Source organism: Pleurodeles waltl, chromosome 3_1 (assembly GCF_031143425.1).
Source record: "Pleurodeles waltl isolate 20211129_DDA chromosome 3_1, aPleWal1.hap1.20221129, whole genome shotgun sequence".
In the NCBI taxonomy this organism is placed as follows: domain Eukaryota; kingdom Metazoa; phylum Chordata; class Amphibia; order Caudata; family Salamandridae; genus Pleurodeles; species Pleurodeles waltl.
Window position 1 is genome coordinate 1,639,553,440 of NC_090440.1, and position 19,217 is coordinate 1,639,572,656.

Sequence of the window (19,217 nt, forward strand, 5' to 3'; positions counted from 1 at the left end):
AACACGTTGTCATTTACAGGTAGCACGTGTTCCACTGAATTGGCCACTAGATTTGCACAGACATACAGTTTTTCTGATAAAACTATATAGTACACCAATGATAATGTGTAGAAATCAGGTGTTTGTGAAAACCCGTTGTGCATCACTGAGTGAGGGTCTTGATTTGTTTTGATCCTATTAAAATCTCTTTCCAGGACACTTCAGAATTGCAAAAGTGCTTAATTTTTAACTTTTGCTTTGAATAACTGTTGGATACATAGATATTTACATTTTGTTGTGTACTGCAAAAATAACATCCTACATTGTCATATAATTTACTTTAAAAACTTCTGTCACTTTGCAGCCAGAGAAAGAAAAGTAAACACCATTCCCTATGTTTAAAGAAAAAGCAGCCTGACATTTGACCTCTTTCTTTGAATCACTGGAAAATGTGACAAGGTAAATACAGAATTTAAAGGCATCTTTATATTTTTGCAAACCACATCGGTTCATGTTCAGTCTGTGAAACATTGGGTTAATCCCCTCATCAATGGGAAATAATTATTACTCATGCTGCAATTTAGAGGCTGTTATCAATAGACTCTTGCATCTCATAACTAGTTTTAGCAAATGGTTTCATGTCATAGGGGTACATTTTTACTTCAGAGCTTTTCGTTTTACAAATCATTGTTTTCATGACAGTTCCATTGCACAGAACAAAGACTACAGGTCTCCAAATGTACTTATTTGTTGAATGAAAGATAAGAACTGCAAATATTATTGTCACAGTGATATGAAGTAAGCTGGGACTTAGTCACAGTAATCACCTTCAGCAACTTTACCAGACAAAACCAGTTCAGGAGACTCTAGAAACCTGTTGCCCTTGATGTTTTAAATTTGAGCTAAGCCTTGACTCCTCAACTGCTTAATGAGCATGTGCTTAAAGTTGCTGCCAAAACATGCCCATCTCTCTACAGTTACTTCAGTGTAGATCATGCATAACTAAGAAAACTTCATTACTTCTATACAGGGAGGGCCTGAAAGCCTGTTCTCATATGAAGGTACAGTCCCCTACTTGCAGTTGATTTTTTTTAGTTCCCTGTTTCAATGTATTCTTGTATTTTAGCTTGCTACCACTCCTCACATTGTTGAGTAATTTATACACAGTGCAAAAAAGAGCACAAGTGATTTTGCCTGTCTTCTAAGATCTACTCTGGTTCTGTGACTTTTCTGTTACCTGCGATGTAAATATTATTGGGTTGTAACTGTTGTCACTTCAATTTCTGTAGAAGTTAAGATTAGTCCTATCCACATCTTATAACTATCCTCAGGATGATTTACCATATGATTGCGCCCTGGTCTTGGCATAATTGACCTCTTCCGATCATGTTCACATTTTACTCTGCATGTAGAACCTTCCATTATAGCCTTTGAGCCTGCCATACGGGGCTATACCAGTCATTAAAGGCTTGTGCCTTTAACAAGGGAGCAGGTCTTTAATGACCAGTATAGCCCAGCTACGGAGGGCTATAAGGCTATTAGAACATTCCACCTCTAGAGGGCAGAATATTCTAATAAATTAAGCAAAGACCTCACTGAGCCTGAGGAGACTGAAATCCCCTTGGGCTCTGTGAGGCCCTAAACAACATTGGAATGTTGGAGCTCCGTGCTTCTATTAGAAGCCCGGAACACTCCATTGTTTTCAATAGACTCCCAACATTCCAATGTTCTAATAGTTGTTTGCCTCTTGAACAATGTAACCTCTCATCAATCTATATATCAACTGCGTAGAATAAGTTAGCAGACAGTCGTATCAGAATCTCAAAATGGGCACAAATACTCAGTGTTCTTTGGCCCATGCATCCATTCACATGTTGTTCTTCTTTCTATATAAATTCACATAACATTGGCAACTTTTCGTTGGATCATATTTGTTTATCCTAATAGCTGTATATTTTCATCTTCTCCAGTATTGGATCTTTCAGAGATTCACAGGCTTGAATCATTTCCCCTAGTCGAAGTAGGAGTACCACAGTACCATAGAAAAGCAGTAGAGAAAAATTTACATTGAAGTTAATGTTAAGGACAATGACTTTAATAGTCGATCTGTGTTATTAAAAATGACCCTAAGCCTAGCCAATCAAGCGACAGCACCCTCTAAAACCTCCACCACAGAGGCTACAGTCTCTCAGATTTTCTATTGCCTGTTGTGTGATGGGAGTCTCCCTGATCTCTTCTAAGCTTACTGCTTTTTTTCTCAAGCTTGAGGAGATTTCTCTTCAGGTCATCATTTGTTCTATATATTTACATATATTCTGACTAAATGAACATGTCAGAACCAACTAAAAAAGGATTATTTAGACCCTGGGGCACCTGTGGGAAAATGATGCTCCATTCAGATGACCCACATAAGGACTGCATCTACTGCTTTCATTCGGGGCACAAGGTGAAAGGCTGTAAAATTTGCTGCACTTTTTCCCAAAAGACTTTGAGGGAATAAAGAGGCTGGGCTATTGTTGTAAATCCAAAAGCTGTAATCTAAAGAATGCCCTCCATCTGAGGAGGACAGTGATGGGGGGTCCTCAAAGACTGCAACCACTTGCAAACCGGGTAAGTCTGGCGTAAAGGGGTCTCCAGGATCACCTCATAAACCTAGGAAAAAAATCCCAACATTGCTGTGCTGGACATTCTGAAAGATAAGAGGAACGTCCCTCTTCTTCAAGAAAGGAGAATGTTTCATGAGAAAAAGTTCATTCTGAGCCCTCCACCCCTTCCCTAAAAGAGTCTCATATCAGGAAAACATCAAAATCATTACCATCATCAACAAAATCTTTGATGGCAGTTTCTACTTCAGCATTCACTTTGTCGACTGCAGCTTCTACTATGACTACTACTACTTCAACGTTTACATTTACAGCAGCATCCTCACCCATGATCATCTCAACATCCCCTCTATCACCAATGATGATCACCACACCCAGAATACTTTCCCAAGAGAAAGCCCCATCCATGGCGACATTACCGTTGACAACGGCCCTGTCTGAAACAGCAAAAGAATTGACAAAACCATCAACGAGGGACCTGTCAATGAAAGAAACAACGTCAACACGAGAAGATCTATCAACAAGAATATTAATATCACCGATGGACTAGGGAACCGTCAACAACATCATCATTGGAATCCATCTCATTAGCAAAAATATCATGTATTCCATTATCCTTGATAGCAGTAAAACGTAAATCCCCAACAGAGACAATTTAACCATCTCACACCTCACACAGTAAGGTTTTGCCTGTTCCCCTAGCACATTAGAGACACTATTTCAGTCCCTGATGAATAGCTCATCCAAATACCATCCCTTACATGCCACTACCAATGGATTCTCACCAGATGACATCGGTGGCTTCCATAATATTATGGAATGAGCAGCCAAAAGATTTCAAATTCCGATAGTCACCAAACAATCAGATATTTTTCTTTACGACTTTAAAGAGCGCACCAAGATATCTGTTCGGGCAATTCCTATTGTAGATTTTATTTGGAAAGAAGGCCTCAAAGTTATTAAAAAAATTCACTGGACAAAAAATATAACGCTCCTGGCGACTCACTGACATGTTTAATTAGACTGCCTAAGCCGGACTCAGTTATATCACAAGCAGCTCAACGTAAAAATCCATCCACCCCCCCCCCTTTCCTCTCCACTGGACAGAGATGGCCGTCAGCTGCACAACAGTGACCTCTGTTTGGTGCTCCATACCTCCTGCACAGCATCAACTCAAATTGGGGGCTTTTAGGGCATGACCCCTTCAGTCACTCACATAAGATCGTGGTTGTAATGAAAACAAGGATTGCCAAATTGACTTGTGTCGAAAAATGTCAAAGTGTGATAGAGTATAATGAGAATCCTTTTCTTTGTGGAATCTGTTTAACTTTATGAAGGAATTTGAACTAGTAAATGCAAAAGTGGAGAAAGTATGGAAATAGATTTTGTGAACCTTTTGTTTTTTACTTATTTGTTCCTTACTAGTATGCACTGGTAAGTTCTAAAACACATATGAAAGACTGTGCATAGCACCATTAATAATAAAGTTAAGGTATAATGCCCCTAAGCCTGTGCAGACCAACACTATTTCCTGCTCTTACACAGGATGCTCCATAATGTGAAGTTTTGCTTGTGAGACAGTAATTAAAGGCTGAAGGTGTCATCTGTCACCGGGCATGTGTGAGTCAATCCATTGTTCTTAGATTTTGTGTTTACCAACTAAAATCAACAAGTCACTTCTCATAATCTCATAATCCCCATAGGCTTTGATTGAAGGGCTCAAAAAGGCAGACATATATTGATTTATTTATTTTATAATTGTATATTAGTACAGCTCAGCTTGCGGTACTCCATGGTAACAGACTATTTGAAAACTGTTGGTTAATTAACAAGTTATTTATGTGCCTCAAAGTGGTATTGCTGCTTATTTGTTAAATGGCTAGGTTTGCAGGACTATCCATTAGCAACTTGGAAACAGTGGAAAATAAACATTGGTGAAACCAGTAGAGTTGTTGAATATAAATAATATATTTATTTAAATTCCAAGTGTTAGACCATCTGGTGGCAAAATTTCTATTGAGAAGTAAGATTCCCACAATTCAATTACCAGAATAAAACCCAATAATTGTTTGTTACCTGTTGTTTTTGTTGCCTTTTGTTACCTTTCAAGGCTCTGTGCTGTGAGAGCAGCGTGGGGCAGGTAGTGGTGTAGGAGATGTCCTGGCTGCCTTTGTAGGAGTAGAAACCTAACTTCTGAAAAGTCATAAAGAATAACTTTCATAATCCCATACTGTCATATTTGCTGCATCCTACTGTTCCCATAGCTGTTTCTTTATTAATGGGATACTGCATTTAACGTTTTGGAATCCCCCAATCACTACTGCACTGTCTCTTTCCATATTCCAAAATGCTTAATCAGCATTCAGTTATGAATTGCAGGACAATCTGACTTACTTGGTGTGATGTAGTGGCAATGTTATGTTCTCGTGATACAGCTGTGTCACGAGTCACAGTTTCACTGTATCAGACCAGGGTTTTAAACCAAAAATACCTTTTGTTCAAGCCATTGCTTTGCCCAAGGATAAGGATACATTATGTTTCTTTTTGGGTGGTCTTTGTGAGTATTATTCTTGTTTCATACACAGTTATGAGTTTGTGGTGCAACCCCTTTGTAATCTTTTGAAAAAGGGAAAAAAGTATGAATGGCCAGAATGTGTGAATTAAGCTTTTCCTAAGATTATGTCCTTGATTATCTCAGCTCCAGCATTATCAGTTTTCATAGCTGACAAACCATGCTTTTTGACGGTGGATGCCAGTCATTTGGGGATGGGTGCTGTTCTTTCCCAGTGGGGCTGGCAGGAAGGAACATGCTATTATTGTCTTTGCTTCATGCTCTCCTTCTCAACCTGAATCCAATCACAAGACATTAGAGTGTGAAGCATGGGTTTGCCGTTGGACGGTGTTTTTTGCTTTCACTAATGACCGAGCTGAAAACAATCTCTGGAATGCACTTCTTAGTTTAAAGAAGACATTTATTGTTACTTCACCACAAGGTTCCTGAGAGAGGAGATTAGTAGGTTGGAGGCACACGTTTAAAAATAGTCACAGGAATGAAAGGAAAATATATCAAAGTAATTCTCAATTGCAATGTACACAGAAAAATATATGTGATTATATTATAGCATAACTTCAAAGCAAAGAATTAAAGTCAAAATTCATCACGGTAGGGCCTATCACTGCTCCTCATCTTTCTCATGCCTGCAAGTTGATGACTCCTGTTCAACTGTGAGAAAGAGATTTTCCACCCTTACAGGACAGGTCAGGCAGCTGACGTCCACTCCTGACTGAAGTCTCGGAAAATTCCCCTCGCTGCTACCCAGGGACACCTTTTATAGAGTAAAAGGCCCTTCCCTCTAATAGTCAAAACATGCTGGCTACTGTAGATCATAGTTGGAAGAAAACAAGCCCCGAAAGTTGGGCAAGTTTTCAAGGCTGTCTTTTCCCAAGGCTGCACTAGAGAAAAACACAAAATATGCGCTTCCTTATCATGCTAGTGTTCGGTGAGAGAATCTACGAAAAACACAGCTTGGTTTACCATGTGGAAAAACACAGCTCATCTGCAGTGTCTCAACTGCAATGTCTAATGCCACAATAAAGCCAATAGGCAGCTAAACTGAATACAAAATGTCTAATGCCACGTTAGAGCCAATAGGCAGATAACCTGAATACAAAATGCAATGTGCTAATGGTGAACATTGAACAACTAATATGCACAGTGGTGAAACACAAAGTCAGTGGTCAGACATACTTAATGTCATTACATCTCCACTCTCTGACCAATGACTTTTGTTTACTTTTCTCCTATTTCAAAGAAAAAACAAACATTATAAGCAAATCAGGTTTGAATGATAAAAGCAATCACTGTAAAGCAATGGAAGTGGATTAACATATTGATCTCAGAACCTTTCAAATTACAATGAAAAGACTCAAGGTTATATACTCTGATTGGGATAATACCTGATTGAATAGTGTCTCTAAAATAGCAAGTTGATGTAGCATGAGTTCCACTCATGTAAAGGTACACGGTCCACCTGAAAGGTTTGCTGGAATGTAAGTGAAAGTCAGGTTTCCACAGGAAAAACAGACAGCTAACTTGCAATGTTGCTTAGTTCCAGTGGAAGAATGTAATCAAACAAGTTGCAATGGTACTCTGTATTGATCCCATGTAGAACTTGAACTGAAGGCGTCAGTTGCGCAAAATGGATCCATGGGGTTTGTACTTTAATCAATCAGGTTCAGGTTGGGGGTGCGGTCCCTCCCCCGACCCCACACGCAAACACCCGAAGGGAGACCACACAGCACACTCATGGTCAGTGGCGAGTCGTAGTAGGATCTGCAAAAGAAAAAAGTATGACTTTTCTTGCAAATAACATTTGTCATCTGAAATGTGCCCTCCTTTCTCTTTTCCTTGTTTTATAATCAGCAGGACGTTATTGGGGCCCTTTGTTATGATTTCTGCAGGTTCTGGAGTGTCATTTTGGGATTCAACCCACACCTTAGCACTGAGGTTTTTATCTGCTGAACCACAGCTTCCCTTTCCTTGCACTGTTAGAAGGGCTGGGGCAGACTCCTTCCTTGCCAAACCTCCATTCACTGCACTTATGACCAGTTGGGCAATTCTGTCTCCAATCTGTATGAATACATCAGATTCTCTTCTAATTATCAGAATAACTTTGATTTCTCCTTGGTAATCTGCAGCAATCACTCCCCCTAAAACCTGATCAATTTGCCATATCTGTCCTGGTAACTTTCCTCTCCCCAACTGATTTTTGACTGTTTGTGGGACAGATTTCTGTTGTGTGTACTAACAAATAGGACATTGCAAAATCCCAGTTTTTATCAAATCTAAGGGAATGTGCATTTCTCTAATCTCTGCCCACCTGTAAGTGTCTTTTTCTCCCAGATATCCACATTTCTGGTGCGCCCACTTAGTCATCCCCACCAAGTCAGAATTCTGGGTTGACACTTCTGTCTTTGCACTTTTTGTCTGCAAGGGAATTGAACCAGCGTTCCAATGAGTCAATGGGACAATGAGCATCTATGACTATGCTCTGTTTTAACATTTCCCAAATTTCCTGCCACAACTCTTTGCTCCACATCTCCTTTAAATAAATGAACCAGTTATGTACAAGCCATGTGGAAAACCAAACGCCTAATCCATTGGCAGGGAACCAAGAATCAGTATAAAAATTACATGTCTCAAGCAGCTCTTGCTTTAAAGTCTGGCACACATTGTACAACTCTGCATATTGGTTACTTTTTCCTTCTCCTGTGGTAGACAACTTTTCAGTAACTGGATTGTATAACCCTGCTTTCCTTTGTCTTTTAGTGCTCATGTATTTCAATGAATCATTAGTCAAACAAGCACGCTTTTTATCCTCATGGGACAAGAATTCAAACGGTGCACTCAATCTCACTGATAACTCTTTTACCTGTGGTACTCCCTGCACCCTCTCCTCATCCTGTAAGGGGCTTGTGACACTGTTGATGTAGGGCTGCAGTGCTTGTAGGTCCTACTTGAGCCCTGTTTTGTATGTACCAGATCTAAAGTATGATACTAACCTCTTGTGCCTGTCCTATACTGTGAGATTTAGGTGAACTCATCACCCACTGCATGATTGGTAGATCAGGTTTCAGAATTACATTATCATTTAATTTAATTTACTCAATATTCACTAGAGTCCAATAACAAGTCAAAAGCTGTTTTTCAAAAGGAATACAGCGCTCCACAAAGTCAGATAGTTTTCTAATCCAAAGCCCCTGGGGCACCCTTGTCCTCCCCTGTTTCTGCCACATACTCAAGTTTACATCAGTGTTTCCCTATTGCACTGTGCACAAATCTAAAATCTGTTGAATTATTTCATTTGCCAAATCAAAAGCACGCAGCTGCTTCTCACTCCATTCAAACTCATGTTTTTTCCTAGTTACTTTGTACCAAAGGGTTAAGATTTTACTCAGATGAGGGCTGTACTGTTTCCAAAAATCAAACAAGCTTGTGAAACTCAGTATCTCTTGCTTAGTGCAAATAGTAAGAATCTCTAAAATCTTTTGTTTTACCTGTGACAACATCTGTCTATTTTCTGGATTCCACTGAATTCCCAGAAACTGCACATTTTGCGACAGTACCTCTGCCTTGTCTGAATTAATTTTACACTTCGTACTTTGCAAAAGTGGTCTGAATATAACATCGTCAACTTTTTGCTCAGTGTAATCTTTTAAAGAATGCACTTCAGCTCCTGCCAAAAACTGTGGGCTGCTCTGCGCACAGAGATCTAAGGTCCGCTCATGAAGCTCACACTGGCCCCCCACCTTTTTTAACCTCCTCATTACTGGAGTGTGAAAAGCCAGATTCTCCTGCAACAACTTTGTAGATTTCAGTTTTATCTTGCAATAATTTGCTCTGGCTAATTTCCTCACGTAAATTCTTATTTTCATGTTCTAACTGCTTATATCTCTCATGCATTTTTCTGTAAGCAGACAAAAGTATCCAAACCCTTCTGTTAAGAACAAAAGGAACATCATTTCTTTCAACAAGCACCTTTTCTAAATATGAAAACACTTTTGCTTTATCCAAGCACTCATCCCAGAACTCAGAAAGTCCTGATAAACAAGAAAACATGTTTCTCACAGCAACATAAGGCAGTTTAACTTCACATGCATTTTCAAACATGGCCTGCCGTGCTTCCTTTAATTCTCTAAACAACAAAAAAGCAATTACACTTTTAAATCGTGCACTTCCAATCTCAGATTCCACTCCCAGACTGCCGACTCGACAAAATGTTTTGCTTTCACTAATGACTGAGCTGAAAACAATCTCTGGAATGCACGTCTTAGTTTAAAGAAGACATTTATTATTACTTCACCATGAGGTTCCTGAGAGAGGAGATTAGTAGGTTGGAGGCACACGTTTAAAAATAGTCATAGCAATGAAAGGAAAATATATTAAAGTGATTCTCAATTGCAATGTACACAGCAAATATATGTGATTATATTATAGCATAACTTCAAAGCAAAGAATAAAAGTCAAAATTAATTACCGTAGGGCCTATCACTACTCGTCATATCTTTCTCATGCCTGCAAGTTGATGTCCTTACGGGACAGGTCACGCAGATGACGTCCACTCCTGACTGAAGTCCTGGAAAATTCCCCTTGCTGCTGCCCAGGGACACCTTTTATAGATTATAAGGCCCTTCCCTCTAATAGTCAAAACATGCTGGCTACTGTAGGTCAGAGCTGGAAGGAAACAAGCCCTGAAAGTTGGCCAAGTTTTCAAGGCTGTCTTTTCCCAAGGTTGCACTAGAGAAAAACACAAAATATGCGCTTCCTTATCATGCTAGTGTTCGGTGAGAGAATCTACGAAAAACACAGCTTAGTTTACCATGTGGAAAAACACAGCTCATCTGCAGTGTCTCAACTGCAATGTCTAACGCCACGATAAAGTCAATAGGCAGCTAAACTGAATACAAAATGTAATGTGCTACCGGTGACCATTGAACAATTAATATGCACAGTGGTGAAACACAAAGTCAGTGGTCAAACATACTTAGGGGGTTATTACAACTTTGGAGGAGGTGTTAATCCGTCCCAAAAGTGACGGAAAAGTGACGGATATACCACCAGCCGTATTACGAGTCCATTATATCCTATGGAACTCGTAATACGGCTGGTGGTATATCCATCACTTTACCGTCACTTTTGGGACGGATTAACACCTCCTCCAAAGTTGTAATAACCCCCTTAATGTCATTACAGATGGTTAAAACATTCAGAAATGTTTTATAGGGTACATAATTTGACATTTCCCCAGGCCACAAACTCTTGATTTCCATGCTTAATGGGAATGGTGCAGGGCGTGCTTCTGCTAGATTAGTTTGTTTGCTCTCTAGACTGCAAGAGTACAATGTTATGGTTAAATATGTACTGATGGTAGAAATGCAAGAGCAGACTGTTTCTCAAGAATGCCTTTAGAGAATGATTCTAGTGACAAACTTGTGGATGATCTTGAATGTGTAGTAGCCTTAATTGAATGTTTGTCTGAAGATCACAGCTTCATCCCTAGCAAAGGGTGGTTAGAGGCATTAAGTGCTGATGGCGTATTGCAAATGTTTTGCACTTTGTAAAGAATGGTTGGCCAAAGAAAGAAATATAGAAATTGGGTTTAACTTTTTGCCCAGGTTGCTGGAGAATTATCTCTAATTAATGGATTTTTACTTTGTCGTGATGTTCTTTGTTCTCATTCCACCAATCTCTCTAAGAGATTCCTTAATCAAGGTTGCTCACAAGAGCCATCTCCAAGGTACTACAACTATTCAGAATCTAAAGCAATTTTATTTGTTTTCCAGGACTAGATTCTTAGGTTAATGGGTGAGTGTTTTCTTGCAGCACTTGCCTTGTTTCTGATATACATGGAGTACTTGTGAGACACTGTTGCACGTGGTTGCCATAACAAGTGGTCTGTGGGTTAAAGTAGCATTTGATTTTGCAGGACCTTTTGCCAATAAATACCTTTAACAATAAAAAGTATATGTTGGTCCTAGTAGACTATTTCTTTAGGTGGATATATTTTTATTTTGTCTCTTCACCTGACACCCCTTTGGTAGCTGTGTTTTTCAAAGAATTTTCGAAATTGAGGAACCTCTGGTGACAGATGGGGATTGTTTTAAGTCTTCTGAGATGAGAAACTTTGTTGATGATTTAGAAATTAAGCATTTGCAGGTCGCCTGGTACTCCCTCTTCCACTTCCAGTAGATGGGTGGAATTCATGAATAGCTATTTAAAAGAAGACGTCTAAACTGCACTATCCTCAGGTATGCTGGTACAAGGGTTTTTGCAGAAGAAAGTACGGAGTACCTATTTATTCCTCACAGTACTACAGGGTAATCTTCATCCAGGTTGTTAGGCAGTAGAGTGCTATGTGTTGACTGGAATAACGATTTTAAGGAAAGTTGTACCTGTTCGTGTTTTGATCTTGATTTTGCTGCTAAAGTCAGAAGTAAACAAGCTGCAGTGAAAGCTAATTAGGAGAACAAGCATGCCACAAGGTATCTTGACTTGGGGATTGGTTGTTCATCAAAAAGCCCAACAAAATCAAAAAAGGGGGAGTCTAAGTTTATGTTGCCTATCAGAGTGTCTAAACTGTCCAAAGGGTCAGTGCTTTTGGAGGGAAAAGGTTAGTGGAATAGCAAGAGTCTTGTTAAGCTCTCTCAAGATCAGACTAAGAAAAATTGGCCTGCAAAGAAAATTGGGCTCTGGGGTGATGATTCCCATCTTGATAGTTCTTGGTGGGTTGATGGTGATGTTAATGATCATCATTTGGCTACTTCTTCGTCTTCTTTTGATGCAAGTGCTGAGTCAATCTATGTTAGCAAAGATAATTCTGGTACAGTGCCAATTTCTTCTGAGGGCTATCCTGGAGTAAGTTCTGCTGGTTTGCAAAGTGCCAGGGTTTTTCGGAGGCTTGTAGGAAAATCAATCACAATGTGACCACTTTTATTAGGTTTAGAGATTGATTTATGTATAAATATAGTGTTCTTCTCCATGCATTAATTCAGTGATCTTGTCATTTGTATTCATCCTTTATACTATGTTCATGTTTTATTGTTGATATGGTTTGTTGTTTGTTTATACTTGTATCATTTTTTGTGTTGTTTTGAAAGGGGAAAGGGGATGTAGTAGTGTTGTTATGTTCTCTGTATCACTGGTACTGTTTGTACACATATTTCCTTATGTGTAGTGTTCCATGTTCTCTTTCCTGTGTCACCTCTATTCTAGTGACCTGTTACGTAAATTCTCCAGAGACACCGGATAAGCAGGACGTGCGGTGGTGGGCTTCGTTATTTGGATCTTCTTTTAAAGGCTTACCTGCTTGTCCTCACTAATCTTGCCTTCTTGTTGCCACATGTAGACAAGACATTATTTTTGTAATCTTCATTGCCCTGACATTGGTTATGTGTTTTTAGTCGCTAATGAAGTGCACACAATGGTAAGTCAGCCAAACCCAGAGACATCACTTTTTCAAATCCCCTCCATTAGTTCCACACTTGTCAGGGCTTGGCGTCCTTATACAGGAGAAACTTACAGATACAAGGTTTGTGTCTTAATACTCTTATTTTCTTTTTTTCAGGGACACCATCACAACGTACTCCAGTGATGTAAACCATCACAATATACTCCAGGGATGTACCCCTTTTGTGGTAGAAAATATGCTGAAACTCTAATGTGATGCTCCATGGTGGTTTGTCCTGTGATATTAAAAGGGCATAGCCATTTTGAATGTCTTCAAATGAACTCTTAGCAAATGCCAGCTGTTTTTGGGCTTGTTTCTTTTAAGGACCTCCAAGGAAAAATTGCTTCGGAAATGAGCCCACAGTCATCTTTTAAAAGAACAATGCATAGAAAGGGTTCAAGCTATAAACAAAATGCCTGCCAACTTATCAGCCAGAGATCTATTGGCTCTTTCGGAAAATGTGTTGGAGATATCCACAGAAAAAACATGGTCATCCTTCGAAAGCTTCTGTGTCAGGTAAACATATTTACAATTTTTTTAGCAGATGTGTGATCGCTTCTGATAATAAGATATTGGACAGTTGCATTGTCATTTACGGAGTGTGCCCATGCAATGAACAGTGAAAGGGAAGAAATAATTGACACTTTGGGGTGAAATACAAGGAAAATCATTACAATCACCTTATTTTGCTGCAAAATATTGTACATTGCTTTTAGAGTTATTCTCTTGGCATTTTTTCACTTTCTAGGATAACATGTTACTATAGGGTGGTTGTTTAAATTGTATGTTCATTGGAGGCTGTTACACTGCAACTGCTCTGTGCTTGGAACAGCTTGTGATGGTTTACATTTGTGGACAGCATCAATACAGACATACATACATGCATTGGTGTAGTCATTTGCCAAAGAGTATTTTTTTTGTCAAGCTGTTTATGGGATTTGGAAATTGGTGCCTTGCTTCTTTCTTCTGTTAACCCTCTCAGGGGAGCCTTTTCTGTCATTTGAAACACCTTTTATTAGCTTGCTTCAGTAGTCATCATTAAATATTAGTGTTTGTGTGACTTGAAACTTTACCAAGATTTCATAATGAACAAAGGCATATTGTTAGTGAAAGATACCTAGTGCATTGAGAGCTCTGCAAACAGTGGTACTTCTAATAAGCAAAATAGAAAGTATACCAGTCTTCCTGTGAAATATCAATCTACTGATTGCGAACCATTGAATGCGATGGTTGACGCTTTCTAGTGCCCTTTCTCCCCCTGTATACCTATAGGCACATGTGCCGGTCCTGTGCAATCTCTGAGGGACAGTCCAAACCTCTTACCCAGTGTGTCAGCTAAAGAGTGGTGCTCCTCTTTGCTCGCTGCTTGAACCTTCCAGTGATTCAAAGTGAGATCCTCTATGAGCAGGCTGAGGCCTTCACCAGGTTTTGCTCAATCTTTTGTTCAAGTAGGCGTTAAGTGAATAACCTATTGCATGTAGGTTTCTTGCACTGGTCTCCCCAGATACAATTCTGCTGCTGAACGTCTGCCCCTAGTGACCCTTGCACACATTAATGAGATGCAGTGTACTGAGGGATGGAGCTGGAAGGCCAGAGTTGTAAGGGAGTGATACTTGTGATAATTTAATGGCAGCTGCCCACCAGTAAGCCCCTAGACGATGTACTGCTCTACCAGAATCTATACTACATGTCAGCCTTGTCAGAAGTGTCCAAACTAGTGTCCATCTTAGAATCAGGCTTACGAGTCCAGTTACAAATTATGGCCTGCTTTTCCTCTGAAGATGTGAGTGGAAACTGTCTGAATCTACTCAGAAAAATGCTTATTGAATTTTTGGAATGAAAGCTTTTACAGTGTCTCATCCTATTTTGCTTTTGGGGTAAGCAGCAGATTAATATAATGGAGATACTGATAAGGTCCCTCTAACCTCTAAGCAACTCTTTTCTGAGGGATGCATAATCGTTGTGCTCCTCAAATTAGATGTGCTACATTCGTCTCTGCACCTTCCTTTAATGGATCATTGTATTTGTTTCTTTGCCATCTCTTCTTGATCATGGTTGTTGTTTCTGGGAATTTTTATCTGACACCATCCACCATTACTTATTTCTAGCTAATGTTGCTAATTTCTAGCCTATCCTGCAGATAGGATGATTCCCTGTGAGTGCTTTAGATAACGTTGCAGTCGTTCTTTGCAGACTGATTTTGTTATGGTTTGCATTTCATCATACTAACAGGACAATATCAAAAGGCACTCTTGGGCATCAACCCTCTTAACTGTAGACTCCCCCACTCCACCTCAGGTTACCTTGCACCATACTCGGCGAATTATAGACCCTAACAAAGAGCGCAATAGGAATGAATAAGGCAATGTAAGCTACCTTGGCGAAGATTAAGGGCATTGATGCAAAGATTGTGCAGAATAGGATATACAACAGTGAGAGATGAAGAGGTGAATCTGTACCTTAGATGATGACAGTGCAGTAATGTTTTATAATGGAGATCAAAAATCTCATCTCAAAGGTCGATGACTTGGAAAATAGATGTAGGCACAACAATCTTAGGTTGGTTACAGTTAAGGAAAACACAGAAGGTCCTGACCTTGGAGCCTGGCTTCAGTCCTTCTTTGTAGACAGCCTACACATGTCATTGGGCCTTATGAGAAAACACTGGGAGCTTGTCAATAAGCACTTTGTTGGTGAATGCACAACACTACAATAACATTTCTCAACTGAAGCACAAGTTGGTGGTTCTCAAGGCATATAATGCAATCATCGAGGTTACTGCTCAATGATAGATGGTTCAGTCTGCAGAAGAGGTTCAGTACTAGACACATTATAATCCAATCTTACACAATCTTATCTCACACTAAAAGGTACAGCAATAGATTTCATCTTCACTTCCCAGATATCATACATCTGTAGCATGGAGAACACTGACATAAATGTGACTTACTAGTTGATGTCTATCGTTTTTGAGGATGAGAGCTACTCTGATTTTTTTGACACATTGACAGAAGTGGATACTGGCTCAGATGGTACTGGTCTGTCTACTGGACATTGCCCTACAACTTTGTCTGGTGGCTGGGAAGAACCTCACAACAGGTCGGTAAAGAAGTAATGTATGGTGTGACCATGCAGACTGTATGTCATTGATAGTGCAAACTGACGGATTGTTGTTTGGCCCAGGAGTACTGACCGTTGAGCTATCAGCCTGCCTTTGCATGACTACATTTCAGGAGCTCACCATATATTGTTGACCTCGGTTCACTGTTGACACCGATATCAACCTTCAGGATCAACCCCGATGTAGAGTATATGTATTACTACATAGATCTTCAATTGGTCTTGGCTATATTACTGGAAACCAGTTGGCGTGTGGGGCAAGTCTTTGGCGGATTGTAAGATTCTAGAAAATGTGGGCCTAAAATGATAACATGAAATAATTGGTTCCTTAGACTTTTGTTTTAATTAAATGTTTTATTTGTATTTCCACCATAATCCAACCAGTGTGAAGTAAGCATTATGAAAACGTCCAATACCTTATTCAAGCCATAAAAAAGACCATTACACATAAAATTCCATAGTATCAAGAAAATAAAGAACGCTTTTATTAATCCCAAAATCTGCAATGTTAAGTATTGCATACAAGGCGACCAAGCCCAAGACACTCAGTGTTTTTGTTTTAACGTCCATTTGGATCAGATACCCTGGGTTTCAGCTGAGCAGCCTTTCTACACTAATTCCTCTGCCAAGGCACATCATACCTCACCCCACTCACCCAAAGTAGGAGTGGGCAGTGTTTTGCTATTGTTTCACACCGTTGTGTTTTGCAGTTAAGTAATCCAGGCTAGTCAACAGACGAGCATCAAGATGCATAAAGGAGAGAGTGTGGGGTAACGGTCTGAACTGCCGACTTCGGATGTGGGGGAACCAGGTTCGGGTCTCAGGGTGGGCCCAACATTCTGTGATTTTGAGTAAATCACTTAATCTCCCCATGCCTACAAATCAGTGCCTTGAGACCCTCAGGAGTGATTTGCTGAGCTTTACAAATCATGCATTATTATAAGGGTGCCCTTCCATCCATCTGTATTCCTCAACAGGGCCACTTTGGGTTCTAATGAGAGTCTGTAACCCAGTACACCTTCAAGCTGTGAGTGTATTATAGCCCAAACATGTGGTAATGATGGGGTAGCTCCTTGTGGTGTGTGGGAATGTGCCCTCAGGATTGTTGCAATGCCAACAAGTGGCTCTGTTCATCCGCCACAACCTGGAGAGTTGACAATACAGATGGTGCAGGTATTTGAATTCTATGAGTCATCTAATTCTGGCTGAAATGGCCAAGACCCTTTGGGCAATCCTGCTTTTGATCCACTCAGTATCGTCCTGAACTCCAAGATCCTTCCATTCCCCATTGCTCTCCAAGTCAAATAAAGGAACCAGGGGAATTGACAACAAGGGACGTGTAAATGTGCCATATTCCCTTCTTCCCACATTGCTCCATTGTAATCTTAGTGTCAAGGGAATGGAATTCTAGCACTGTTTCAGGCACTGATTTGTGGCTGCCCAGGGCATGCTTGACTTGTAAGTAACGGACTTTGAAGTGCAAAGTCAGCAGACTGTAGTTCGAAAAACTTAATATGGTCAGTTGTCCAGACATCGCCCAGTTTAGAAATGGCAGTAAGGTACCAGGTTTGAAATCCAGGCAGGCTGGTATCCTGTTTGAGAAGTGTGCCATACCACAAGGAGGTTTCTGCAGTCACCTTGCCCTGCCAGCCAATGTGCCTAACTGAAGCATTCCAACTCTTTAGTGGGATTCTAATGATCTTGGGCAATGCATGTGGGATCTACGCACTGTTGATGAGAGACTATAGATCGTAAGGTGCCAATAGCTGAAGTTTAATGTCACCTCTGTCGCTAAAAAGCCAGTCATTCAGAAGAATGAGATGGGATGCCTGGTAGTGCATCTGGAGGTGGGGGATACACAATTTGCCATGAAAGGGAGACTGTGCGCTTTTAGCCAATTCAATTCTTGGGGTTCTTATCACCCATACAAATTGTGGTAATGCATGTGCCAATTATGTGAAAAATTGCTGGGTGAGAGGCTAGGGATAGTTCTGGGTGACATAGAGAATGCAGGGAAGGATCATTTTAAAGAGAGCCCACGTCCTATGATGCTAAGTTAAAGTTTAGCCCAGTACATGAAATCACGCTGGACTGCTCTTTATAGCAGGGTGATTCTGAGTCACCAACTGAGCACTGGGTCTGATGAGACCTCATGCCCAAGCATTAAAAATGAGTGGGGGTTAAATTCAATTTTGTGATATGATTATTGCATGGAGGGGTGTCCGCCAAAAGCATTGAGGTCGATTTCCCCCCATTAACCCTGCGACCCAAAGTATCTCTAAACCGGGACTATATGTACAATATTCTTTGGACTGATAACTCTGGTTTCTGCACTAAAAGTAGGATGTTTTCTGCGTATGAGGCAATTCTTTCACCCAGGCCTCTCAGCCATCAAAACTCCCAGACATCAGCATTGTGCACCATGTCAAGTGCCTTTTGGAAATTGACAGAGAGCAGTGCAGCATTCCTTTCTATCCTGCGAGTCTGTGTTAGGACCACCTGAAGCCTATAAAGGCAATGCTTAGTGCTCCTTCTTGGCATGAAAACATTGTGGTGTGTGCTAATGGGTATGAATTTTCTCCACTAACCTGTTTTAAAGGACTTACAAGAGGCGTTTGGTTGTGGTATTCATGAGTGGGATTGGTCTGTAGGATTTACAGAGATGAGTATGATCGTGATTGTTGCCCCGCATTAGGTCGAGGAAGAGTTCAGCTTTCTCCAAAGACCCCTGGTATGTTTCCTGGATATGAAGTAGTAAGAATGAGGAATACGGTTTAAAGAATTCTAGCAGAATGCCATTAAGCTGCAGAGTTTTACTTGAAGCCATTTCTGTGTCTGGCCGCTGTATTTACTATCTGTTAAGAGGTAAGGCGCGTTCCTCAGCGTCTAGTGCCAAGAGCACAGAAACAGGGAGGTCCAGGCTGATCCATCGTTTCAGCTCTATCCGAGGGGGGCAATTGTGTGGTGTTGAGTTCCTCATAATACTTTGCGGATGTGTGCAGTCCTTTCTGCCTCAACTGCCTGTTGTCTCTGATAATTTAGGATCAACAGAATGATTCTGGCTTCCATGTCCTTTTTTGCCAGCCATACGAGAAAATTCCCCAACTCCTCCCCAAAATTTGTATAACTTATGTTGTGTAAGGAACCCAGGCATGTCTGCCAAAGTTTGCTAGGTTATGATCCCTTAAACGTTTTGATAAAAGTTAAAATAATAATGGACGTCCTATGCGAGACCACTTTTGCAGATCAGAGGAATATGTTAAATCATCTCAGCAGTTTTTGTTTGATAGTTGAAAAAATAACTTTCATACTTTTGGTGTATTGCATTAAATGCTGAATGGAAGCAGATTTGATCAGTGATACCAAATACTTGAAACTCACCGTAAAGCCTAAAGTGCATTAACAACTGTTTTAAACAATACTATGATAATCTAATGTCATGTACCGTACCTCCTCTCTACTTGCATATCATGCTCATTTTAGCATGAGTGGCCTAACTAGGGTGCCC

General features: G+C 40.3%; 1 protein-coding gene across 4 annotated transcripts in view; it reads left to right on the plus strand.

The window, feature by feature from the left end:
• Window positions 1–19,217, plus strand: part of DCAF17 (DDB1 and CUL4 associated factor 17) — a 444,850-nt gene that overhangs the window by 11,411 nt on the left and 414,222 nt on the right. For 2 of the 4 annotated variants that reach the window (XM_069225325.1, XM_069225324.1), the window contains exon 1: window positions 12,742–13,105. In XM_069225325.1, coding sequence (XP_069081426.1) covers window positions 12,881–13,105 — 225 coding nt within the window. In that variant the 5' untranslated portion in view covers window positions 12,742–12,880. Of the gene's footprint in view, window positions 1–343; window positions 439–12,706; window positions 13,106–19,217 lie in introns of those variants that run through there. The other 2 variants (XM_069225322.1, XM_069225323.1) reach the window with 2 other exon arrangements.